Source organism: Motacilla alba, chromosome 1A (assembly GCF_015832195.1).
Source record: "Motacilla alba alba isolate MOTALB_02 chromosome 1A, Motacilla_alba_V1.0_pri, whole genome shotgun sequence".
Taxonomy (NCBI): domain Eukaryota; kingdom Metazoa; phylum Chordata; class Aves; order Passeriformes; family Motacillidae; genus Motacilla; species Motacilla alba.
The window spans coordinates 46,304,078-46,331,554 of NC_052031.1; the positions used below are offsets into that span (position 1 = coordinate 46,304,078).

The 27,477-nt window shown below is 41.6% G+C and overlaps 1 protein-coding gene across 2 annotated transcripts; it reads right to left on the minus strand.

Moving 5' to 3' along the window:
* Window positions 1-18: 18 nt before the first annotated feature.
* Window positions 19-27,057, minus strand: SLC5A8 (solute carrier family 5 member 8). Of its 2 annotated transcripts, XM_038152981.1 has the most exons (15): window positions 26,357-27,057; window positions 24,211-24,276; window positions 20,268-20,319; window positions 18,706-18,773; window positions 17,689-17,843; window positions 16,145-16,285; window positions 11,989-12,118; window positions 10,487-10,575; window positions 8,882-8,994; window positions 7,499-7,566; window positions 7,095-7,181; window positions 5,778-5,971; window positions 4,510-4,613; window positions 2,711-2,796; window positions 19-1,224 (listed from the first exon to the last, which is right to left on the minus strand). In XM_038152981.1, the coding sequence occupies exons 1-15, from the start codon at window positions 26,687-26,689 to the stop codon at window positions 1,093-1,095; spliced, it is 1,818 nt and encodes a 605-aa protein (XP_038008909.1). In that variant the 5' UTR covers window positions 26,690-27,057; the 3' UTR covers window positions 19-1,092. The 2 variants fall into 2 exon arrangements, with proteins under 2 accessions (XP_038008909.1, XP_038008910.1); XM_038152982.1 differs by lacking the exons at window positions 24,211-24,276; window positions 26,357-27,057 and adding an exon at window positions 21,092-23,210.
* Between the last annotated feature and the right edge of the window lie 420 nt (window positions 27,058-27,477).

A 27,477-nucleotide genomic window follows, 5' to 3' on the forward strand; every position in this document is an offset into this window, starting at 1 on the left:
CCATCATATGGCATCCCTTCTCCATCCCAGAGAATTGTGCAGGGGGCTCTGCACACCTGCCAAAACACAGTAGGCCCTTGCCTGATCTGAACCAACCTTGAACATGAATCCCCAGAAAACAAGGACTGCAAGAACACAAAGGACTAAGTTTCAGCTCATAGCTCTGGAGAGAACTGCTGTGGCAAATGCAGATGCAGCCTTCACTCTTGTGCAGGACAGCCAAAAGGGAATCTTCTTTATTAACATCTCCGCTGCACTGTGCCCAGCCCAGTGCAAGAACAATTCTAGGCCAGCAAGCTGGGCATGCAGCAGAAGGCTGCTGTGGTTCTGGTCTATGGCACTGAATAAAAAGTATAAATAGATTATTTCCTTCATGAGGACCAGCTCTGTAAGGGCAAGACAGAGGAGAACAGGGAGATAGGGCATGAAGGGAAAGACAGTACTGACTCTTGCCTCTACCACCACCCAAGTCACTCTTGCAGCTCCCAGTAGTGAGCACAGAGGAGAAGGTACAGGTAGCTAAGAAATAAGTGGGTTAAAAAAAAACATAGACAACAAAACCAGCAAAATAAATATGCTCTCAGAATCAGTTCTACAGAAGAACCAGATAGCACTAAATATACCTCCTCTACAAAAAAAAAAAGACCCATTGTTTCTTGCAATCTGATAAGGTCCCACACCCTAATCTCTTCATACTTTTAATGCCTTAAAAGAAAAAAGAAAAAAAAAGACAAGCCAGAAAAACAGCCATGTCTGGGCGAACAGTATTCTTTCCAAATAAAAAATTCACTCTGAGGGTGAAATGAGATTAAATGCAGATATTTTCCAGGAGGCTCAAAAATAACAGGCAAATATTTCACGTAGAAACATTGCTTTAGGCTCTGTCACCAAGAACCAGAGAGAGTGAGGAAGTGCAAGAAAAACCTGATTCCTTTCCTGACTAATGTCAAGGTTATGCAAAGGCGATAGTGCCACAAAGCTCAGCAGATGCCTGCCCATGACCCCAGCAGAGCTGGTAACTGACCCAGAACAGGAACATCAACAGTGCTTGACATGAACAAAACTGTCCTCATGGGCTGACACGGCCTTGTGTCATATGTGAAGACCATTGACTTTGTTCTTGTCACTTGCAACATCCATTTCAATGTGGCTAAAGGCAGGGTTGTCAGTTCCTTCGTCTGCCATGGTAAATGGTTTCCAGTTCAACACTTCCACTTTCTCTGGCTAAAAAACAAAAGACAAAAGCCATGCTGTGAAACAGAATAAACAGTCTTCCTCTCTTTGACTTCTCTTTGGCCAGCAGAGTCAGGCCTGACACACAGGGTGCCTTGCAGGAAAACATGTCGGCTGCTGACAGAGCACAAATACTTACTCATCGCAGTAGATGGTATTTTTCTTGGGGCACGGAAAGTTTTGTATTGCGTAAGGTACTAATTGTGTAAAAAGTTCTTGTAACATAAAATGTTCTTGTCCTGCAAATTGGTTTGGGTGTGCAAAGTTCTAATTGTTGTTTTCATGTCTACTGATATGTCACCACCAGGTCTTTGAGCTATTGAATCCCAGCCCTTCATCCTTGCCCCATTTGTGACAGGAAGAGCAGATTAACATGCACCATTGCTCTGATGTTGCAATGTTGCATTTCTCTTAAATAGAATGAGATATTGAGCTCTTCATGTGCAGAAAGTTGCTTAGTTAGCCCTGATTTTTTATTCATCAACTTTCTGCAGCATTTGTGGTGCCAACCGCTTGTTATTCCTCTCTTAACCATGTAAGAGACAGATACTTGTTTCTGATTCCAGGCATAAAAAAGTATGGTTGTGGACATTAGCTTCCATGTGGGTAGTGGATTGTTTTGTTATTTTTCAAAAGACTTCAGGGATTAAATTCCCAGATAGCAGAAAGAGATGTTGACCCACTAAAGACAGTGAATGACAGTAACTGGATAGCTGATCTCCAGTACTGACATTGGCAAATAGCATTACAATAGTATGGTAGAATATCCCTTTTTTCCACTGGTGTTCTTATCCAGAAGCTGAAATACATAGGATCATTCTAGAAGGAGTTGTAAGTATTGAGGAAAAACATTTTGCAAGCTGGATCATCTTAAAGATACGATTATTGTCTGAACTACTGAACGAAGCTGAGCTTGAATGTTCAGCTGACGATATTGATTGAAAAGTGATCTGCAGATTATTTTAAAAAATAATTTCCCTGTATTCTCCCTTCTAAAGTATGTTATTACCCAATATTTCCCCTTTTCTTTTTCTTAGGATGAGAGCTAGGAAACAGATACACTGACTAGAAATGTTTTCTCTCAAACAGTAGCCAAAGTTACAAAAAAAATTCTGGCCTTAGAGAACACATGTTCATAAACAAAGGAAGCTTTGCTGAGTCCAAGGTGCCTTGGGGTAGCTTCCCAGAGGGCAGTTAGGGAGTATTTTAGCAGAAACATGGAGAAAACTGTCCCTTTTCTCAGTTGCTTCTCTGTGGTTGACTGAAGCTAAGCTGTGGCAAAACTGCTTCCTTGCCTGTGGCAGCTGCCTTACTCCCACCTGCCTTGTGCTCTGCTACTGTCTTAAAACAGATAGTCCTATCAGGCAGCATCAGGTGCTATTCATCCTGATTGGAAAAACATGAGGCAGGAAATTTGTTTGCCGTTGTCCCCAGGATGAAAGGTTGATTTAAATCAGAGATGCACAGTTACACTTACTTGCTCAGTTTCGGACCGTGAGAAGTTGGACAGGAAATCTTCCTTGGTCAGCAGGAATTTACGATCCGTGTTCTGCTTCAGTCCTCCTACAAAATAGACAAGCTTTATTCAGCCAGCTTTACACATGCAAACCATATGTCAGACACCAGCTATGGGCACCAGGCCAGGCAAGCAGGACAGAGTCATGCAGCAAAAGCAATCAAGCAATCACAGACCTAAGGGATCATTTCTTTACAAAAATGTATACTCTGCTCCTCTCAATATATAAAATGATCCCCCAAAGTCCATTTGAAATGCCTTAGCTATTACCCAGCTTCCTAGAGCCTCCTCAGATTTCCTGTTTTGGAAAAAATCGAATCTGGCAATCACCAGAAAAGAATGAATCGCATACAGTGATGTCTGGGAATACTCTGCCAGTCCAGGAGCTGTGGCACCAAGTGCTACCCTGAACCCTGAGCTCTAGTTCTCAGCTCCCTATCAGTAAGACTCCTGTCTCCAAACTCACCAGCAATTTTTATAGTGAATTATTCAAGGGCATCCCCAGGATGGGGGGATGAGAGTTAATGGAATGTCTGGGCATTTTTAAGGAATGGAAGATTAGCTATTCTTGGGCAGGAAACAAAAGATATGTAGGTGCTGGGAATTAGCTCTGCTTGCCACCTGAGGCTTAAATAGAATCTTGTTCCATGAGAAGCAGGATGATATTTTGACTGAGTTAATTCTGTTGTGCTTCTCTTCTTGGACTGAGTATTTCTCATCTGGATTTAGTAAGTTGTCTGGTTTCCATGCTTTGCTTCATGGCCTATAGATAACCTGATCCCTACCAGGTAAAAAGCAAAATTTGGGTTCAAGCATCACTACAGCAATGGGAAGAGCATGTGCTTAAAAGAAAGTGGGGAGAAAATCTTCTAAAAACTGAGAAGGAAAAGAAAATTAGATAAATGTAGCTTGTGCTTATTAGTTGCAGGGCATAGGGAAGTTAATGGAAGTGAGTCTGTCTACTGAGTTTGGAGTTTCATAGTCCTGGAGCCATTGTGGATCAGTGTAAAAATTTGAAATCTAACAGCCTCCAAGATGAGGGCTGTTACATGAATCTGGCTGGGGATACCAGGTAAAGCTGTGAGAACAGCTGCTTTTCTTGCTGTTTCTGCCACGCATGAGGTAAATGACAAGAGTAGCTTGCATCTGACCTGGATGCAAAAGTAGTGAGACCATGGGCTGGGACTGAACTCCCCATTCTTACCCATGGCAAGCTGCTTTTTCCCTTTGCACAAAAGTACTGGGAAACTGAGAAAGAAGATAAAATAGCCATGCAGAGGATCTGCAGCTCTTAGGCATGTTCTTGAGGAATGTGGTGAAAAGCATGCACTCTATGGATGCAAACAACAGCCCTTGAGTGCTCTGAACTCACTGAAAGTCAAACTGCTTTTGTCCTCTAGAAGCATGGGTGTATTTCCTTGCTCGGAGTTGTTGCCATGTTCAGGGACAAGTCTTAAACCTCCAGCCCCTGCAAGCATCTAATAAAACAGGAAAGACAGATGTCTTTTTTTTCCTTCTTTTTATGCCCCTTAGGTTTAAAAATATCCTGAAACTTCTTTCTACTTAGAGATTTATAGTAACTTTGCTGTGAGCAAATAGCAGGAGTGGGATGCAAAAGCGCTGAGGGGAGGAAATTCGATTCAGGATGGTAACCTTTACACAGTGTTTGCAATAGGTTTCTAGCACTTCCTGTGGCTCTCAGGACATCTTAGTTTGAAAGAGATCTGAGACACATTCCATCACAGCTCTGAAACCAGTACCTGTTAGGAGGCTGATAATTATTCCTACAATTACTGTAACAAGTGTCCCAAGTGTGCTGAAGTAGAGATAAGACAAGGAATACCAGTTGTCTGCCAGGGCTGGCCTGAAATAAAGCAGAAAAAGAGTTAATCTCTCCTTTTCTGTTCCAAACATCTTGAAAGTGTTTTTTCCATGCAGTGTATAAATATAGAGATACTTTTGAACCAAGCAACCTGGTAATCTTGAGCTACCTCCATACAATCATATGGGCACTGAAAATTTGTTCCAAAATTTGCAGAACAAGTTCCTTTGTAAGAGGCAAGGCTAGCCAGCACAGTGAGCCAATGCATGAGACAGAGCAGGTAAAACAGGACAGTCCTGTCTCTGCTATGAATCTAGTGCAGAGCTGAACACTCTAGTTATCCGGATGAAGGGATTAATTTCTTTAGCAAAGGTGATGTTATTTAAAGGAAGGGGCACAAAAAAAAAAAAAACCCAACAAGCAAATCAACCCCACGCAGCTCTGAACAGCAGAGGAACTGTCTTTACACCTCATTCTGCTCTCCCTGACTATGCGCTCTGTTGCAACAGGTGCTTCCCAGCAGCCAGGAGCAATGCTGGAGGGCTCATGTGAGAGGCGTGGTATATGAAAATGGATGTTGGGCACCCAGTGTGCCAGGGTATCTCCTGATTGTACAATGCTCTAAGGCGTAAGGATTTGGAAACCCTAGAAATGTGTTTTTTCAGCTTCTTTCTACTGCTGCTGTTCTCTCTCATGTTAAACTTAACTGTGATCATCTAGAGTAAGACATTTGGCAGTTGCAAAACAGAGGAAATCCCATATATTGTGCCCATTCTCAATGTACTGATTAGAACTATTCTGCACAAACAAGTTGCTGTAGGTAGAGCTGCTAACTGGCATTTTGCCCTTTAACTGCCAATTTCTCTAATTCATGTGACAGATTGTGGAAGCTAATCCAATAACTATAAATGATATCTTTGTTTAAAACTGTGGTCCACAGTAAGGCATGTCCAAGCCTTTGAATTCAAATACTGAACTGAAGCTTTTCAGATCAATAGAAATATTCACTTTGACTTGTGTTGTGGGATAACTCAGACAAACTATTTCAGTCTGAGAGGAAAAAATTCAGAGAAAACTGCTGCATCTCAAACAGTGTGGTAGATAAAGCAGAGAAGGATCATTATAGTAACCCAAATACTGTACCGATGTATGTGTTTCTTTAAAAAAAATGCATGCTTTGTTACTGCACTTGATGAACTCATATACCTTTCTGCACCTGGTGTGCTGAAAACTGTTGTTAATGGAATTTCTGTTGATGTTAAATTTCCTGAGGATATATTACAGCCTACAGTGGAGAGATCGAGTGGCTTGGTTCTCTCTGGAAGTGGAGGATAAATCTGAGATCCAATTCCAACCCAAAGTGAAATAATGAAGCCGCTGACAAGACCCACAAATGCCCCCTGCAAAACAAAAAGTGAAACCTGGATTTACATGAAAAGCAAAAGATATTTGAAAGAAACAACAATTAAATGAGTAAGAAATAGTCAAGATAATCTAAACAGTAATCTTCATAGCAATGAAATAGAGTTGGAAAGTGCTGAGGAATTTACTTCATTCCCCTTTGGGAAAGTACGATGTTTTCTCACAGCTCCTGAGCACACCTCTTTTTATTTGGCCACTAGGTTTTTACAATCAAAGGATAACTTTGATCTTCATGGCATATGGGGAAATCCTGCTTTATTTGAGGCCCTCCCTGAACAAATACAGAAGCCATTTGTCAATTTTCTCATGTGACCTGTTTTAGCAAAAAAAGCCCCTCCTACATCAGAGGTAGGTGGGGTTGTGGCTGAGAGCTAGTAATTTTTTATTATTTACTTTAGTACATCTATAAAATTTTCAACTGCAAAAAAGTAAAAATGAGTGATTAGTAAACCTGTAAATAGTAATTGTAAAACACTATACTAATATTAATATATTAGTATATTTCTATATTATTATAGTAATATTACCATAATAAATTAGTAAACCTGTAAATAGTAACAGTACAATTACTATTACTAAACAGTAATCCTGCCAGACTAAACCATGGACCATATCAATAAAGTTTGTCAAATCCCTCTTGTGATGAAAAAGGTTTTTCATCTGGAAATGATAATTTTAAAATATAGAAGCACTCTGAAAATACCCCAATTTGGTCTGCAAGTGCCTAGATGCCCTTTTCCTGGCCTGACCCCCTTTTGCTAAGACAGGCCAGCATACTCTGAGCCTAGTGATTGTGCAGGTATATCTCAAAATGCATTGTCCCTGCTTCTAAAACTGGTTTTAAGAAATCCTTGTCAGAGCTTCATTTTTATTCAGATTATTTCTCCCATCCAAATCTCTTCATGGGATGGAAATTCAAGTTCCTATACAGCTCTGTTTGTCACTTTCTTTAGATAAAGAAGAAAGGGAGCAAGGGGAAATGTCCTCATGGAAAGTACCAAAGACATCTCCCCTGCTGCCCAACATCAAATTATTAGTGGAAGGAGAAGCTGGAAATTATCAATAAATTTTGGATGAACAAGTCTTTAAATTTCTACTTACAATTCCATTTGCAAAGGAGCAGAGGATTCCCAAGGCAAAAAGTCCTAAAAGGGGGCCACCGACCATGCCAAAAATGCTGAGTGCTGCCTGAGGAAGGAAGAAAGTCTGCTATCAGGTGCTGTGCAAGGAAGGTAAAGTTTCCAAACTTTAGAAGAGAAGATGTTCAGAAAGAAATTATGAGACTTCTTAAAGTGGTGTGTACTCAGTTGCCAGGATTTGATATATATGGATGCTTAAAACACAGGCTGAGCCATGGATCCTTAAAACACACGCCATGGGCGATTTCACATCAGTATTCAAGAAAGAATAAAAACTAATCTCATAATGGTATTCAGCAATTATTTTCTTACATAATTTATTCTGGGTCATTCAACATGGGCGTGAAAAAGCTGTCTGGCACCTACCTGCAACAAGGCTCCCAGAAGAGATGCTACTGCAGCCATAGCAATGCAGACTCCACCATAAAACAGGCCTGTATGTGAAAGAACAATCTATAAATCTGTCAAAGTTTGAAAATTTCTAATGGAAAAGTTTCTGTCTAACCCAGCGTGGCCCCAACATCTCCCAAATAAAAGTGCTAACATCTGGAGTTTCTCTAAGAGAGACTGAATTGGCCAAAAGGTTTCTGTTTCCATGAAGAAGAGATCATGCAAACTTGATGAAATCCGCATTCTGTGAATTGCTAAAGATTAGTTCATAAATGTCAGCCATATGGATTAAGCATAGAGGCAATAACCCAATTATTATTCAGATTTCTCAGCTAATCTCCTGTGTCATTGTCCTTATTTTGAGGGAATGATTTTCACTTCTCAGCCTAAAGTCCAGGAAGCAAAAGAGTAAATGCTGGCAGATCACTGGGAGCTGGCACAGGGACAGAGAACATCCCAGGTCACCAGGACACAGTGTTTCTTTCCAGGAGCTGAAACACTGGCTTACTTGTTTTTCCCACCTCCGCCCCGATGAGTTTCACTGCTCTAGCAAGAGGTTAATCTCACTATTCATTGTGACGGGTCAGGCAACTCATGATACCACAAACAACAATTTTGGCACAAACATTGTTTGCAAATGTTTGAGAAACTTCTCTCAGGTGACAATATTTAATTCTTGTTACCGTCCCACCAGTCTGCCGTGCTCCCTGGCATGAGCTCCAACATGACACCACATTGGGACGGCGGTGTTTTCATTCTTACTACAAACACTTTCTTGGGCTACACCTGCAGCTAGTCACAGACAGTACAAGTAGCAGACGTAACAATTGCAATTCACAGATTTAAACCATCTACTTAGTCTAGTTCTGATTCTCTTTGAGTTACATTAAGCAGAGGAGCTAAACAGAGTGACAGTCTGAGAGTATATCAGAGAAGATGTGCAATTTCTTGTTCTCTGGAATATTTTTGGGACACAAGGCTACTGCTTGCATATAAATTTTTTTTAAATTGTCACAAAACAGCTTCCTTTGCTTCCTATTTTTGACAGATGAAAGAAAAATAGCAGGTGTTTAAGTCACAGATATTTGGCTTTGTAGAATTACGAATCAATACTGAATACAGATGCAGTGCAACTTTCCTTATTAAAGACCAAACAAGATGGTTTCCTTTCTTCTTTAAACTCACTTGTCCCCAATTTGTGTAAAACTTACACAGCTGATCTTGTCTCCCCCAAAAGTTGCACCAACATAGTCCCACTGGTGTGAATTACTTACTCCTGACATACACCATCATAAGCAAGGTCTGAATCAAACCTTCACTTTGTAAAGCAAAAGCAGAAAAGATGTTTTCCAGACATACTCATCCCCATGGAAATCCATGACAGCTTCTTTTCAGAGAGAGATTTGAAGTAGGGCTTAATGAGGTCTTCAACAGTCACAGCAGCCAGAGCATTGATGCTGGAGGACACCGTACTACAGAAGGCAAGATTTATACAATTTTTTTATATCTTAAAAGCTGAAATCATATATAACAGGTAGGTTACTGGCACAGAGAAACTGCCACTGTCTAGAACAGTGCCAGAAAACTAATGTAACTGCTGCATAGGTTTAAGTAACTTATTATTCCAGAGAATGCAGCTAACAGCTTAGAAAAACTGTTTAAAGTAATTATCCTTGGTGAAGTCAAGGCACATACTGATGAAAAGTTGGGCTGGACCTGGAGAACTGAATAGAAATATCTATTGTGTATAGCTAGGCTGTAAACACTACTGGTATACATGATACCTTCACAAATGATCTACAGCATATATCTGAGTAGGTAAAATTCCCACATTCCATTCCCATTTGCTTCCCATTCCCATTCCCATACTGATGAAAAGTTGGGCTGGACCTGGAGAACTGAATAGAAATATCTATTGTGTATAGCTAGGCTGTAAACACTACTGGTATACATGATACCTTCACAAATGATCTACAGCATATATCTGAGTAGGTAAAATTCCCACATTCCATTCCCATTCCCACTGTTTACTTTTAATGCACTCTCAGAGGAGAATTCAGATAATCTAATTATGGTCACCTAAAAATTAGGCATCTAGTCCAAACTGAACTGCTGTAGGTTCCCTTTGGGATCAGAGAAACCAGCACTCCTAAGGCACAAACCAGGTGATCCATTGTCTGCATGTACCTTGCTCCTGAAAGCCACCAGCTTTTCTTCAGCATGTGAAAAAAATATTTTGGCTCTTCCCTCTATTTATGTAGCTACAAGTATTCAGAACAGGAAAAAAAATTATTCTGGTGTCGCATTCATAAGTTTCTTCATTTCTAACTGTTTGCTATTGTTCAGAGCCTTCACTGAGAGAGACAGTGTTTCTTAAAGATACTCCTTGGGAAAGCTGAACAAAACACTCCCCAGTATGGGATAGAAGCATATCAATCTGTCTCCTACAGATTATACAAACACATAATGATTGTTGTTTCATGGGATTCATTCAAGACAATTGGAAGCCCAGGAACTCTGGAAAAGAAGTCTCTAAAGATCAGGGGTAAGAAAAGGCAGATGGCTTTGAAGTTATGCAGGTTTGAAACTGGAAAATTAAAGATGAGCAATAGGAAATTTCCCCAACTGTAGCTACTTGATGTAACTATCCATCCATAATACTCAAAAATTCCTATAGCAAATGGGCTTTAAAAGCACAGAGAAGGATTTGTTAGTGTTTTACATGACATGTGGCTGTTTCCTCATGCTGTTAGTAGGGATCTCCTAACTACTTTAAGTCCTAGGATCAGGATATTGGAAACTATGGATTTTTAAGCTGCATCATCAAAGAGGTCATAGTGATTTTTTTTAAGACTAGAAATCAGCCAGACAAAGAAATAAGTACAAAAGTTTTAGTACAAATACAACTTTAGCTCCAACAAGTAGAGGGGGGAAAAGGTAGCAGTTTCCAGATTATTAAATTACCTTAATGTCCCACTGTAAGCACTAGCCACAAAAAGGCCTGGCACTCCTGGGAAATCACGCATGATATCCAGCACTAGGTATGGCATTAGCTGAAAAATTCAGATTAAGAAGTATTATCATCTTGCCCTAATTTTTCATCTTATCACGGTGTTGTTTTTATCAGCCTTTTTTACACTGGCATTTTGTACAGCTATTGTAATTTTTAATGCCCTATCTTGCTATATTTATTGATTTTTTTTACAGAGAAAACCAACCCTAAAATGTCCACTAGAGCTACAGAGAGTCTGTTGAGATGCCCTGGGGTGCCATGCCCTTAGGACCTTGTTTTCCAGTGACAATTGTAGAGGAAGCTAGGGCTGGGCAGCAGGTGGTCTGTTCTGTTCATCACTCCCTTGGGGGGCTGGGTGCCACAGATATTTTTTCTGCTGTTGACTCCACAAAAAGCGGTTCATATACAGTCCAATAAACTCAGATAATGGTACCTGAGATCGGTTTCCATATAGGAAACTATGTGCCTTTTTTTGATGTTTGCAAGATCTGAATGCTGGGAAGAGAGAGGAATTTTAAGATTCTCTTCCTGTGAACCTTTTATTTTTCACTGACAAATTTATATTTTTAGTATCTTGCTTTCAGCTTCTACCAAATGAATTTGACTGATGGGAAAAACTTAATTTCTTTCCAGCTTCCTCCTTGACTCTTATTTTATTCTACTCTTAAAGACCAAGTGGTCCTGCCTCAGGTGCTCCATGGTCTGTGCTCTTCTCCTGCCTTTCCAGCTACTGTCCATTGGAGCATTATCCAGAGCCTGTGATTATCTTAGGCTTAAACAAACACATAAAACTTATTTGATTTCCTTGGGCTGTGACTCTGGCCAGTCTATGGGCTGCCAAGAACTCTTGTTCCTCAGGTAAACCTGCTGCTCAAGGTCTGTTTGGGGAGAGGTCATCATCAGCGGTGAGGTGGTTCCTCTGCAGCACAGTCTGATTGCCCATCTCTCCTCCAAAGGAGGGAAGGATTCACCATCACTAGCAAAGAGCTGCCTGCTGATAGCTTTCCTCGAGGTGTGTCCTTTGGGCACAAGTATGGTTTGAATCTGAAAAGGATTTTGCCTTCGTCAGCCATGGGGAATTTGGGTTGGATGACACAAAGCAGCTCACCAGAACCCACAGCCACTCACAAGGGCACTGCTGCTCTCTTCCCCTCACTCCTCTTCAAAGCAGTTTCATGCAATGCTGGCACTCCTGAACCATTTTGAGTGAAAACCCCACACATTTGCAGAGGTGGGTGTACTGAGAGCTCTCCACATTGCAGCTCTCCCTGCTACCCTCCTTACCAAGTGCTGAGGGATTTGCAGCTCCAGGAACTGTAGCCTCAGCCTGACACAGGATTCCATTGTGTCACTATTTCCAACCCCCTGACTCTTGAACTGCCTTTGTCTGGTTATTATGGCTGCAGAGGAAGGATACCTTCCCACCACCTTCCCCCGAGATGTGGGGCCATACCTGGTCGAGTGCTGACACCTGGTTGGCCGTCCATGGGTCACAGTCTTTGTAGATGGAGTAGAGGGCCAGTCCACACAGCGTGGCACAGACCAGGATTGCCCAGAGTCCCACCAGGTTGATGTAGAGAGACCTGCACCAAAACACATGGAAACACCATGTTAGAGCTCAACATCCCACAAAACACCCCTCCAGGGCCAAGCAAGGAAGCACCCGCACCTGCACCGAGGAGACCCCCTGGTCAGCAGCTGCCTGCCAGCAATGGCAGCACCATATGACTCCCAGCATTTCACCTGGAGTGAGATCACATTTCTACATGTACAAATGACACTTCTGGTTTTGGTGTCACAGTCTGAGCACTTATCCCCTGACAAGAGAGATGATGGGAGCGATAGAGCAATCCCACGTTTCATCATGTGTACGAGCTGTACGTTGCAAGCAGCAGGCCAGAGGATGCTCTTTCCCCCATGCCACACCCCTTGACAAACCCCAAGCAGATTTGTAAGGCGGGGTGCCCCAGATCCAAGTGTGGGGTACCTTATAGTCAGCACCCGCATTCCTTTGCCTCTGGAGCTGTAGTATTGTGCTTACACAATGCTGGAGTTGTCCTTGTAAAGCTACAAATCTCCCATTTCCTCCTGAGACAGTCTCTGCGTGAAGCAACAATGAGAAACTGGGGCCTGGGACCTGGTCTGGAGCTGCTGCTGGCTGCCACTTCCAGAGAGCAGGGGTTCTCAACAAGCCCAGGGTTTCCCCTTTAGTAACCAAACAACTTGGAGTCTGGTATCATCCAGAAACTCCATCACCTCCCCACATCCTGACGCAAGCTTCAGCTTCAGATAATGGTGAGACCAGACGTGTTTTTGTCAAGCAATAATTCTGCCTTTGCCACATAACAGGCAGCTTCTACTGGCAGTGAAAAACACATTGTTCTCCTTGCTCAGTGAGGGCTTTTGCTTTCCATCTAAATCTCTGGTTTTCTCAAATGTTTCCAAGCTCTTCGTGTCTCCTGGGTCACAAATCTCTTGGTATCTCCAGGGTCACAAAGTTCTTCTTGCCTAGAGTGGTCATTTCAAGCAAACATACCCATTGGGAGCAAGGCCTTGAAAAACAGCGTTCCTTTCCAGCAGTTGCCTCCTGGTTATCTGTGTATCACTGATAGTGATTTCACTTCCTGACAGATCACATACCCTGGACTTGTGCCAATTAGTAAGACCTCCTCTGGGAGGATATTTGGTTTCTGTGAAAATATATTCATGCTTGCAAGGCTTCAAGAGGCCTTTTAGTGCTTTTGGTGCCCAAGAAAGTAAGAGGAAACAGCCTTTGTATTTCTGTAGAGGACCAGCAGAACGAACAAAGAAATAAACCTAACTTTATAAGCCTTGTTAGACATTAAAATGGACATTTTCAGAAAGGTATAATGTAGATTAACTATCAGTTAACTATCAGTTTTATACAATAGGAAAATTATTGGCAAGCACAATACAAACTCTTAGAAAAGACCTATATAAATAAAAGCTGATTTATGTATAGTAGGGGAAACTCTGCATTTTTGCCTTGTATTTGCAATTAGGAGGTGGTCTAAACACACAACCAACAGCACTTTAAATTTCTCTCTAAACTAATTCAGTAAAAATGAAGCAGTCTTCTTCTCATAGATGCTTACATATTGATTGGATGTCTTGCATCCACTTTGCTGAAGCCGTTCCTGCACTGGCATAATCTACGCTGATATACAACACCTAGAAACTGATTTAGCACAAAATTTAACCAATGAGTAAAATCAATCCAACTCATTTGAACAGATGTAATAGAAGAATAAGCCTAGAGCCTGTAGTAAAGATCAGAAAGTCATGAGAAACACAGAAACAAAAAAAAATGCCTGGGTTTTAAGCAATTGTTGTTTATAGACTGCGTCAGTGTTTTACAGAGAGCTTTTTTTTCCTCCTGATTTCTGTCCCAGCTCATGGTACACCCTATGACTAAGCACTGGAGAATAATAATTGTAGCACTGTTGGAGGGAGGTGTTTCCATTAATTCTACGTGAATAACATGGGGTGGAGTTTGGATGAAGTAGGCATTTTGACTGCAGAAAGCTTATTTTCAATTGTTTCTTTCAGTCTGGCTCTAAGAATTTAGCATTGAAATATGCCAGCTGATGACCTTGAAAGGAGAGAAAAATGTGTTAGCAGCCCATATTTTTCTGACAGTGTAGCTCTCCTGCTCTGAGTGCCTCTTATCATTCAGATATGAGTGATATGTTCATTATGTTCAATTTGCCTAGTGATTGTTCAAAGATGACAGAATGTGCTCCTACCTACTGGTGTTCCTTGAATGGGGTGAAATCCTTTCCCAAACCCTGAGAAAATTCTGTTCTTGTGCCACTGTTAAAGGCCTACTCAAAAGCTGCAAGTTAAAGTCTGTGAAGGAATTATTTTCTGAGCTCTGATGTGTTACCGTGCTGTCTCTTAAAAAGCCTTACAGTAAATGGTACAGGGGTAAAAAACCCAATTACTTTGACCTGATGACATTTTGCACTTCTGTGTACAGATTAAATGACAATAAGAGGTACAGGCCAACAAAATGACCTGCCAAATGTGTTTAATTACACTTGAATATGAACTAGATAGTCACCACAGAATAGCAGGGTTTATAGTTGTGACAAGCTGCAACTATTATGCAGAATGATTTCTCCATGCAGAGCAAATATCTTGCACAAGAGAGGCACAAGCAAGGTGCCACAGAATCCAACCACCCATGCCAGCAGGACAGGGTTCTACTGATTAAGGCTACGCAACCAATAATATGACCGCCTAAATTCCATCCAACCCCTACAGAACCAGACAGCTTCCAGCCCTGGCAAAAGCTGCTGCAACAGCTCAGAAAAACTACCCTGAGGCTGCCGTGGTGTCAGATTCCCTCTGGTCACACTCTGCTTCTGAGACACTCTGGAGGTGTCTCTGCCCCCAAAGAGTGTAAGGAGGGCCCAAGAGAGGGGCAGAGCCCTAAGTGGAGCAGGTGCTGGGAAGAACAGCCTGACTGGCACACAAATCTGGAACAATGTACGCGTCTGTTCTCCCATACACAGTCATTCCCGGGAGATGTGGGATGTGCCTCCCGCCTCTGCAGTGCTGAGAACCTAGAACCCAGCCATGTGCCATAGACCGTGGAAAAGTATCCTGGAGATGTGTCAGGGAATGCTGGAGATGTACCAGATAACGAGCATCAGCTCATTCCTGTGTGCAGCACAAATGGCTGAAAAGCAGATTTTCTTTACTGATACAAACAAAATATTTCAGTTGTAAATGGTGTGTGATTTTGTGGTATTTTGCTAGCTTATGAAGTGAAAGCCTTCATAAAGCTTCTTCTCCGTATGTCACTGTACCATAGAATGACCAAATGTACAGGGACTACAGTTATGATGTGTGCTTCTATATTTCTTCTATAAATTATTTTCAGGAGATCACTAGTAATTCTTAAATCCTGAGCTGTGAACTAATGGAATGGTTCTAAAGATAAAGATAAGATAATAGTGCTAGTAAATATACTCCATTCTAGAGTAAAGGCTCATCAGAAATGTTTACACTCAAGGAAAACATAACCGTCTGCCAGTTTCCACAGTTAATTCCTTAAAAAATACGTCATTATTATTATTATTATTATGAACACAAAATATATGATTGCTCAGCAATTTTATCACTGAATAAGTCATTTCTGGATTTCCTCACACCTATATTCATTGCTATGGGAAAATATTTTAGTCTTTACTTATGAAAAATCCCCACACAATGATTTAGGTTTCATAGAGCGGCAATTGAAGATACTGTCTTGATATGACTTCACCATAAGTACTGCAATATTTGGTCTTTAGGTTGCACATAAACTTAATGCAGCTATTTCTATATGAGAATACTGACACAGTGAAACATTCAGGCACAAAGTTCAATGTTACAGCAAACCCATGTAATTCATATACCAGTAATTACTGTGCCAAATTTCTTCTACCTGGTCCACAAAACAGAAGGCAAAAGTTGTTATAATCTGCCTTTATAAATGCAGATTATACAGACAAAATACCCACTCATTCCTTTTAAGAAAAGAACTCTCTTATAAAGAACAGCTGCTGCTAAATTCAGAGAGTAACTGCAGACAGACTTACAATTTTGCGTGGAATCTGCTTTTGCATGCGATGTATCTCTGGACTTGAGACTGGTTAACCCCGTATATACCAGTCCACGTGAAAGTCCCACCGATAACAATCGTCCAGAAGGTGTGTCTTTGCAAAGGATTGGGATCAAAGCTACAATGAAAGGAAAATGAGAAAGCAAATTCAGAATATGAAAGCCTTATTAATATGTAAAGACCTTAATGCTTAGAAGGAATAATTTCTCCATGCTTGTTCTAATACAAACTTTCTTAATCTGGCCAGCTTTTGAACATTAAGTTACTCTAACTTTACGTGAAGTCATAGAAAGTAAATTTTAAAACTCAGAGCTGACATCCTGAGCTGGTGAAACACTCTGAACTGTCCAAAGGTGAAGCTGGAGAGCTTTATTTGCCTATAAACTACATTCTTATGTAAAGTTGTATGATGCTTGTGATGGTTGTGATGAAATGATGCTGCAGTAAAAAGTGTAATGTGCCTGCTTATCTAGAGGGACATCAGTCTAACATCAGTATAAAGGTGTGTTTACAATCCCAGCCTTTGTGGACAGAGCCTCTATAAAACGTTTTGCTGGTTTACCTCTAAGTAAACAGCAGATTTTAGGTGGCCATGAACAATTATTATTTTTTAATCAAATTTTAATATAGTAATAAATTATATTTATCTTGGTGAACGCTGTAGTATTATTTCACCTATTACATCCTTTACTCCTTTTCTTTTTCCATCTGTGAACTCTGTGATTGGGAGAAGAATCAATGCAGTATAACCACTGCAAATGAGCCACACAGATTGAAATAAATTACTGTTAATAAGTAGAAAAAATTACTCACAGATTAATTACTTACTGAATAATTTGGTGAAGAATTTGGTGAAGAATTTTACAGAATAACCTGATTAATATTGTGAACTGATCACAATACTTGTCATACTGAACTTTCACTAATAGCACTGGGTGAAGGTTCTCAGAAGAATCTTGTATTCATCAAAGGTACAATAACTTTTTTACTTGAAATGGTCTTTGATTCAACATTGTCAGACTGAATATTCTTGAACTTTTAAAGTGATATTTTTAGGCTAAGATTACTTACAATAATGGAGGGTAAAATACTATTAAAACTACTTCTATTTTTTCTTTTAGGGGGAAAAAAAAAACCTCCCTTTTTCAGATTAGGCAAAAATTATTATTTTCCCTTTTTTTTTTGGTCCAGTCACTGAAATGCCAAATCAGCTGTTTGCAAATTGTAATTATAAATACAAATGTGCTCTCCTATTTACCATTCTCTTTCAGCGGAATCCCAAATGAATCCTTAAAATACCTACTTGAAAAAGTAAAAAGGTTTTTCTCTTTCCGGGATTTTGCACGGAGTAAAACCTAAAGAAATATCCCTCAAACTAGGAGAGCTTGTTTAAAAATATACAGAAACTGGGTCACAACTTCTGCCATCGTCCTCCTACAGTAGCAGTTTAATTTCACAGTTAGTCACATGGGCTCTATTTGTAGAAATAGAGAGGCACGGCCTCTGCAAGTATAAACTCACTCCCAGAAGTTTAATCTTCCTCCATGGTAGGAATCGTTTACAATGCGTCCAATTCCGTCCTGAACCACCACGGCTCGTATAATCACAGATGAAAATCCAGCAACCATGATTCCAACCTGGAAAACATCTGTCCACACCACTGCCTTCAGACCACCCTGCAAGAAGAAGAGCACATATCAGGAACAACAAGGCAGCAGCACTCCTGCTTTGCACTCACATTCAACTAACAGAAGCATTACCACCTGTATTATGGGTAATAGATTAATTTAATCTTCATCTTTAATGGAACTAATTCTGTACTGATGTCTTTAGGAATTGTATTCTGGAAGATATTCAGGACATCCTGACCCTTTTTTGAAGTGCACAGGAATTTACTTTGGCCATATACATAGTTTAATCCAGTATTTCCTTCACCACATAACCTGATTCAGAAGTTTGTATCAAAAGATAGATTTTCAGACACTGCTCATCTTATTTTATATAAGTACCACTAACTCCAGAAGGTATACCATTCATCTGAATAAAAATAGACATTATTTAATCCACCATATGCAAATAAATTTGTCACTGAGGTTCCATTTCATCATTTCATCTAGCCACTTGGTCAATTAACGCGGAATTAAAGACCAATTTGTTCACGTGGCATGCTATTTTCAGTGGCTCTATTCAATAACACACAAGACTGTTACAGCTGCAGTGTTTGACATACTGCACAGCAAAACCTACTAGATCAGAAGAAAAATAACAGGAGAATTTTCAGAAAGAGAGATCTACTTTTTTTTTACTATTCCTTCAGCAACAACAGAAGTTTGAGTGTGTCATAACAAAAAATATTTCAGTTGCATAGAGGCTGCCTATGCATTCAGAGGAGTCTCTGGATGAATAGAGTCCTGTGGCTACACCTGTAAAATGTAATTCCATGGAGTAACTTGATTATTAGGCTTCTTTTTAATAAATTCCATATTTGATGTGAGTGGTGAAAGGAACCAATTTTTCTCAACTGAAGGGCCCACGTACCAATGTGCAGTAGAATGTGCAGACCACGCCAGTCGCCACCACTGCGCCCCACAAGTCGAAGCCCGTGACTGAAAGGGAGGGAAATAGCACTAGTGTGAATAAGGCACTGGGGACAAAACACTGAAGGCCAATTATTGGAAAAGCTAGAAATAAATTAAATGCAAAAGTAGGAGGTATAAATGGCAATGAAAAGATTAGTGCATCTAAACCATGGGATTCACCCTAACCAGTTCTAAAACTGAAACTGTTGTTACAGATTTGGAAACTGCTAAAAAGCTGAGATTTATTTCAGGATAAAAAATAAGGAAGCTATTGCCTTCAATGTGAACACTCCCAAACAACATGTCCAATATGTCCCAACCCAGGAAAGTTTTAGAATACGTGTCCTTCCTTGTAGTTGCTACTGAGGCCTTCGGCAGGGATTTAAGCAAGTAAACAGTTTGGGGGTTCCCCACAGAGATAAGGTTGTTCAAGCATTGTCTGGAAGAAATGCATCAGAATAAAAGCCTTTCTTCTATTCTTCCTTCTCTTAAGGATTACATGTTCCTGCTATACAACACTGTGCTGTGGCAGGTTGTCACTGCCCCAGCTTGGCATGGTCACCTGCTGCCAGGCAGGGCAGCGGGGGCTCCCTGACAGAGAGCTCAGGCTAATGAGAAACACTGAAACAAAACTAGTGAAAAATATCAGTTACTCTAAATAGGAGCCAACTAAGTCATAGCTTGGTTTAGCATGTATTTGCAAGGCAAATATAAATATCAAAGACACAAAACCTGTGGGACTTATACACTGGAGGAAACCAGTAGAGAGAGAGTTGAGCTTTTTCTTCCTTTTTGTTCAATGAACAGGGCAAAAAAATCATTCAATGAGCAGAACAACTGTGACTTGATTCTAGCCAAAATGATTCATTTTTTATTTGCATTTTGTTATTCTCTTTTCTTGCCAAATGAACAAAATTAATGGTGTCAGATTAAAAGTTTAATTTGGCTCTGTAGAAAAGCTATTGCCCTTTTAGAAATGAGTGTGGCTCATTTTCAAATCAAAGAGTTATTGTGAAGTGGAAAATGGAAATATTTAACTTTGTAAATAGCACAATAAACATCTTAAGTTAAAAATCTCTTTGCTGTTGATTTGGTTTTCCTGCAAAAAGGACAGACTCCATTAAACAGTTTCAGGCAGCCCAAAATCATATTTACAGAACTTTTGCCTTGCCCTCATCTTGAAGAACAGCACTTAACCAGCGAATTAAATTTGTCTTTAGTGCCTGCATTGCCTTAAAAAATTACTTAAGCCTTCTCAACTTTTCTGAATAAGCCATTATCTACAGGTATTTCATCAGAGGTAGAGTAAATGAGAGCCAGTATTCCCATAAATCTCTTCTGTAATTCCTTACAGGCAGGGATTAAGGGACTAGGATTACAGAGTTCCCATTAAAAGACTTCACAGTCAAGCCCTGAGCTATATTTTTATGTGTTGCATTACCAAAAAACCCCCACCATAGCAATACTACATGAAGAAGAAATAATATCAGTAGAGGAACAGTCACAGTATACTTATTTTACCTTGATTTAGTGCTAAAGCTGGAGCATAAATGACAATACCAGTGTATAAAGTCTAGAGCAGGAAAAAAAAAAAAAAGAAAAATCAAAATAAATGTAAATTCCTGGAAAGGTGATAACTTTCTGAGATTATTTCTTTTCAAGTATCTATGTAGTCTATATTTCCTAAATTCAAAATTGTTGACAATTCCAATTAGAAGACAAATGTCTGCGGCTATTAAGTTCTACAATCTTGCAACCTAGTGTTCTCAAAACAAATACCAAGGACTCTTAAATATAAAATCCATTTTCATCTTCTCCTGCCTTTTATAATTAACTTATTCTATTCCTTTAAAACTGCAAAGGAAACAAGAGCAAAAGGAAGCTAATGAAGTTTACAGATGGTTTGTCAAGGAATCTATTACTATCATTTTCTCAGTCTCGAGATCAATATGCCTTTCAGTATCCAGCTATAATTCATGTAAGTAAGAACACAAAATATGACATTAGCTGGTCATTACAGATAGTGTCACAAGGAATTATAACCTTCAGCCTGTAAAACAAAGCCATACACGATTATATTTTCAACCACAGTAAAGATACAGAAAAATCAAGGAGCTAGTCCATCAATCTTTGCGGGCACAATGGGATTCACACACTGATATCCTCAATTTCTTTGTATATGGTTTTAAATCCTGTTTGCTTCTTTATCACTGTTATTACTGCCACAAGTTCAGCTGTGACATGGGTCAGGAGAATACAGCTTCCAACGTGCTGATAACTTCTGTGAAGGTCAGTGGTCTTGATTCAAAGCATCTGGATCACCAACAGGTTGTGAGCTGACATACATCAGCTTTCCATGGCTGGACTCTTCTGGCTTTCTGATTTACAGGGATGGGATTTGGGCATGGAAAAGCAGCAGAATCAGATGTCATCCAGGATTCAGCCAGCTTCTGCCCATCCTGAAAGTGTCCACCGTAGGCACAGGTGGCAAACCAGAGCAGGATTGCTAACCACTGAATTATTTGCCATGGCTTTTGAGCAGATCAAAGCCAGTCCCCGAGGTGGAGCTCTACCACATGGCCAGTGGCTATGCTGGAACAGATCCAAGAGGTAACAGGAGTGAGCAGCTCTCCAGCTGTATGAGGACATTAGTGTGAAGAAGTTGCTTCACCCAGCCTAACCTAATTGCCCTGACCCCCTGCTGCACACCTGCTAGAAGCACATGCCAGAAAGGATAGGGGAGCCATTGGGGAAATAGTTATTCCTACCTGTGTGCTACACCCTGCCACTGTGCGTGCATGCTTGTTTCTCTCAGGGCCATGAGTCCTCTCTAGATTTTCATATATAGCTTCCACGACAAGAAAGCTGCCAGTCCTGATCAGTCCCTGGTAACTCCTAAAATTACCTATACCACCTCCCAGCCAGCTCCTGACACCTGTCTAGCCCAGTCAGTGTTTGACTTGCTGTCCACATAGTGACTGTCAGCATGTGCTGCTGAAACATAGAATCATAGAATGGTTTGTTGGGAATGGTCCTTTAAAGACTATCTAGTCCAATGCCCCTGCCATGGACAGGCACACCTTGCAGTAGATCAAAATTCAGAGCCCCATCCAGCCTGACTTTGAACACTGCCAGGGCTGGGCCATTGCACTTCTTCCCCAGACTACCTGCTCCAGTATCCCACTATCCTTGTTGCAAATAAATTCTTCTTTCTAGCCACTCAAAACCTACATTTTTTCAGTTTAAAACTATTATCCCTTGTCCTGTCACTACAGGCCTTGGCAAAAAGTCTCTCTCCACTTTTCTCATAAACCCCCTTTGAAAGGCTACAATAAGGTCTCCCCACAGCCTTGTCTACTCCAAGTTCAACAATTTGATCCCAGCATTCTCAGCCTTTCTTCACAGGAGAGGTGTTCCACCCCCAAGACCATTTTTGTGGTCATACTCTGGACCCTCTCCAAGAGATCCATGTCTTTCTTGTGCTGGGAACCCCACAGCCAGATGCAATACTTCAGTTGGGGTCACACAAGAGTGGAGCAGAGAGGGAGAATCGCCTCCCTCAAACTGTTGGCCCCACTTCTTTTGGTGAAGGACAGAATTGGCTTTCTGGGCTGTGACCAGACTTTCTGGCTTGGTCATATTTTTCATCTACCAGTATCTCCAAGTTCTCCTCTGCAAGGCTGCTCCAAATCAGTTCACCCCTCAATCTATACTGATATTTGTGATTGCCCTAATCCATGTGCAAGACCTTGCACATGGGTTTGTTGAACTTTATGGGGCCACTCCTCAAGTCTGTCAAAGTCCCTCTGGATGGAGTCCTTTCTCTTTAGCAAATCAGCTGCACCACTGAGCATGGTATCATCCACAAACTTGCTGAGGGTGAACTCATTCTCACTATCTATGTCATTAATGAAGGTATTAAATAGTATTGGTTCCAGTATATACAGTACTCATTATTGGTTTCCATCAGAATATTTAGCTGTTGACAAAAATGATTTGGATGCAATCATCAAGCTAACTTCTTTTTTCTTCTAATAGTCCATCAGTCAAACTTGTGCCTCTTCAAGCCTTTTAATTCAGCATGAGAACTTGTGGCTTTCTCATACAGAGCAAATAAGTGCCAGAAGCCTTGAATCATCAGAAATTAAAATTTGTCACAACTATGATCACATTTTTGTGTCAATTTAAATAGGACTGATACAATCTTTCTGCTTCTTCAGTAGGGCTTTTTTTGGTTGCATTATTATAAATCCTTTTATTTACCTTATTTTAAGTATTAATATTCACAGAAGAGTTAAAATTGCACCATTAAAATCTTGGGAGGTTTTCTTTCCTCACTAGTATTTAATTTATTCAGGTTAAATTGCAAGTGCTTGGCAGAGAAAGCCACATATAGATCTTTGGTTAATTTCCTTGAGCACGTATTTAAGTTGCATAGAATTATTTTTCTCTTCTTTGCAGGCAAAGATTATGCTTAGCTCTTCCAACTTACGCAACTGTGATGTCTTCATACGTGCTGGTGAAACAGTGTCAGGTTTCACACGTGCCAGCACTCTACTTTTTCCATGAGCTTGTGTACCTGTAAAAACCAGCTAAGCAGCACTGCTCAAGTCAGTAATGAGCACTGCATTAGGAACTATCTTACTGGTCCAAGTGTGATTGCCCTGTGACTTCTGGTGTGCCTTAAAAAATACAAAAATGGACAAAAATAAGCATGTACCTTAAAAAGCTTTCTGATTGCATAGTCACTCTTACTTTGAATTACCCAAAAGTCCACTTCAAAACTGTGAAAAGAACATAATTTTGTTCTGGTGCATTTGACATAGGCTCCCTGACATTTAGGAGCTGTGGTCCTGTACTGCCTCTTTGAAAGGGCCAGATACAGCAAACTGTACCAACAATAATTTAAGAGATTGCTTTAGTTTAACATTCCCCAGGGCAGTGATCTTCTAATTCTCAGTTTGCAGACACCTAAGGTTTTTCCAGAGGTGGTGCAAACCCTTGTGCAGTCAGTAAATGACAGTTCCTGACAGCCTTTTTTGTCACCTCTCGCTGACCCTTGAGAATTAGTCAGACTCCGAGAATCCACACAGCAGAGGATGAAAACGGCTACTGTAGATAACTGGTGCACGTTTGCATTTTGAACTCATTGCGGGTTTCTCCAGCAGGCGAGTGAGGCTCTTCACCCTGCAATCCTGTAGTGAAGGGTTGCTCATCTCTTGGCATGGTGCTGATGTCGAGTGCTCTGGGTATTCAACAGTGCCCACAGAGACCCAGGAGGCAGGTAGCCCTGCACCCGCTCCCCACCTCATTGCTGTGCAGCAGAAAGAGCTTTTTTCTCCTGCTCCCAGCCACCCAGGCACTGTGGTAACCTCATCAGCTGCTCAGCAAAAACAGCCAGTTACACCCAACCAAATCATTCCGGTGGCCCCAAGGCTGCAGATCAGCTTTGACATTTACTTGCCGTTTGTATTATGAAAAGGACCGTTCCACAGAGGCGTAGATATTTATTAAATCGAAGTTCTAAATACTGCAAAAAAAGAAGAAAATACAAATGCTTATATTGAAATTTGGCACTATTGATAGGACTACAATTAATTGATAAGCAATACAGAAAGAGCAGTGTGTAGTTTTTACATTTTTATAAATGGCCAAAACTCCTAGAGTCCCTTTGTTTGACATCTCTTTCAACTTGGTTTTGTATTTCTTTACAGACCTCTCCAGTGGGTAATAACACACAAAACAAGTGAAGTAGACATAAGCTAGTCACTACACAAGGGTGTCTACAGAAAAGACTAGAACATAGTATCACAGAATCACTAAATATGCTGAGTTGAAAGGAACAAAGATACACAAGAATCATCAAGTACAACTCTTGATTCTGCACAGGGAAACCTAAGAGTTGACAATAACATAGCAGCCAAAAAATAGAACCTACTAGTTTTGTGAAATCGGAGAGAAAAAGAAAACATTGTGACTATTCCTACATCTTAGTCGGTGTGGAAACTCTGGCACTATGCGTGTCCATATGAACTGCTGCAAGAAAGGGCAAAAGATTTTCAGTGGTCAGCAGCTTCTCCCCATGTTAACCTCACCTTCTGCAATGCCCAAGGCAGCCTGATATTTTCTACTTATAAGTCAAAATTTATCCTTTTGTGAAACAGGAACCCTCACTTCTCTATCAAGGCTGGAGAGCACAACCTCTAAATTAGTCTGTCATGCTGTAGAGCAGATTTCTTACCACCATCTGTCCTAAAAACCCTCTTGGTGTGTGGTTGTACAAAAGAAATCTCCTTTGCCTTACAAATCTGTCCAATCAACACAGATAAACACTGAAGCACCTCAAAGGGCTCACTCACGAACTGAGCATTTAAAATGTGATCTGTGAGCATGTCCACACAAGGAAGCAGTCTTCAAACCCTGGACAGACATGAAAGGTTGTTAAAATCTGGACTCTGTCCAGAAATAGAAGATATATCTTTTATAGGTGCATTACTGATTCAATGCCAAGATAATCAGTGAGTTTCCAGTCATGATCATAAGCCTTTATTTAAAAGAGCCCTATTTAAGTATCATCAGGACAGTCCAAAGATTAGTGGATCAAAATACACTGGAATACACCATAGGTTTCTGTTGGTGAATTCTTATCTAAATTCACTTACAGAAATCTTGTTTTCAGCCTCCAGTGCTGCAATGTCTCTGTTCAGCGTAATAAAATGCTAAAGACCAAAGCAGCCAGTCAAGGACTTTCACCTGCACCGATGCTCCTTTCCCAAAGTCCTCTGCAAAATGAGCAGTTTGCTTCCAAATCTGCAGCTAGGAACTATCTCCATGCAGGAAGATAAACAGGTTGCATGGACATTTTGAATCAGAAGAAAACACTGACCAGATGCTTCCCCATGACAAAACTGTCAGACTCGACCTGTGATTATCCCACTACCCCAGCTATCTCTGTGCTGATGGCTATAACTTTAACTTGCATGCTGTGCTGAAAACCAGCTCAGCCTTATTTTGGTGGAAGTAAGAAAACTTTCACAGACAGAGAGCATTTGCTGACCTCCTTGTATAACCATGAGGGAGAAAACATTCAGTAGTGTAAACAGCCTCAGGTGACAAGGGGTCTCTTCAAAATCTCTAGGAATAGCACAAATACATACTCTGACAAAGGGTGACTTTTGTGGTTGCACCTAAACTTAGAAACCAATCTGGAGGAAGCGTGATGTGATGCGATAACTCTGATTCCTATAGTAGATGGTTTTGTGCTCTGGTTTGGGTATATTAATTACAGATGATTAATTACATGTCACCATCCAATCTGCATTAGGATTACTCCACCTACTGAACTGAGTATCTGGCATGAGGAAATAAATCTGGTATGACACACAGCTCCTGAGCTAAGGCAGCAGGGTTGAGCATCACCTGCCTTCAGAGACAGTGTGGGCAGATTTAGGGACAGAGAGGGTTGCAGCCTGCTCTCAAGAGTGTAAGACAGCCCAGAGTACAGGGAATTTGGGGAAAGGGAAGGTGGAGGGCAGACATGTAGAAAGTAGGCAGGAGAAGCCTCCCAGTTCCTTAAAAGCTGGGGAGGGCTTCTTTTCACTCCACCTTACCTCATAGGTGCTAGTGATGCCCAGCTTGTAGAAGACGGGCAGGAAGATCTCAGCACTGCACAGCACCACCAGGCCGTAGGTGATGGCAAAGATGCAGAAGATGGCACCATAGCGATAGATCTCGGCAGGGGTGCCCAGCACCGTGACGGCTGACATGAAGCTGGCGGTGAGGGAGAGTGCCACCGGGAGGGCACTCATGCTGCGGCCGGCCATGAGGAAGTCCTTTGATGTCTTCTGCCCGCCTCCCACGAAGGCGTAGTAGATGCCAATGATGGCTGAGATGAGCAGCATAGCCGCAAAGACCACATAGTCCCACACGGTGAAGCGCCCCATTCTACTCGAGGAACTCACCCTTGGAACCAAGGATCTTCCCCAAAATCAGAGGGGCTGCTGCTGCCTCCGCAGGGCTGGCACGGGATGGCATAAGCAGGAGGAAGCAGATGGGAACGGGCCCCCGGGGAGGCGGCCCCGCCGGGGCTGGGGCAGGTGCGGTGCGGTGACACCAGCGGGACAGAAGCAACAAGGAGCGACGCGGTGTCACCCGGTGGGACAGGCGGGGAGCGCTGCGCTGCGGTGGCCGCCGCCGGGACAGGTGCGCTGCGGAGCGCCCCGCGCGGGTCCCCGCCGTGTCCCGGGGGCGGGAGCGGGCTGCGCCGGGAGCCGCGGTGCGAGTGCCGCAGCCGGGACGGCGGGCGGGCCTTATACGGTGCCGGTGCCCGCTCCTCCCCGCGGCGCTGAGCGCCCCCGCGGAGCGAGAAGGGGCGGCGATCCCGGGCCAGGGCAGCCCGCCCCGCGCCTCCGGGCTGCGGGATGGGGCCACGGCACAGCCCCGCCTGAACGCGGTCACACCGCAAACTTGGGTCGCGGTCCAGAGCTTCTGGAGGGGAGACATTTCACACGAGCGTTCCCCAGGATGGGGAACCTACCCTCGCTCATTAGCATATTGCACCATCTCCCTAAAGGGCTGAGGTGAAAATATCATTTAATGTATACATTTCCATGAGTTGTGCAACCTGGAAGGAAACTCACTGAATCAGATTTACGAAGACACTGAGTTGCTGAACACTGCAGTTGTGCAACAGGGAAACCCTACTACCTGCGCTGTGCTCACAGGAGTTTTA

Bases quoted from the DNA above. Each gene is read 5' to 3' on its own strand.
- SLC5A8 (XM_038152981.1), bottom strand. From the start codon at position 26,689: ATGGGGCGCTTCACCGTGTGGGACTATGTGGTCTTTGCGGCTATGCTG. The intron at 17,844-18,705 runs GTACGTGGGCCC...TTCTTCTTGCAG, and splicing joins GCACATTCTACTGCACATTG to GGTGGTCTGAAGGCAGTGGT. The intron at 7,182-7,498 runs GTAGGTGCCAGA...TTCCTTCCTCAG, and splicing joins TTCTGGGAGCCTTGTTGCAG to GCAGCACTCAGCATTTTTGG.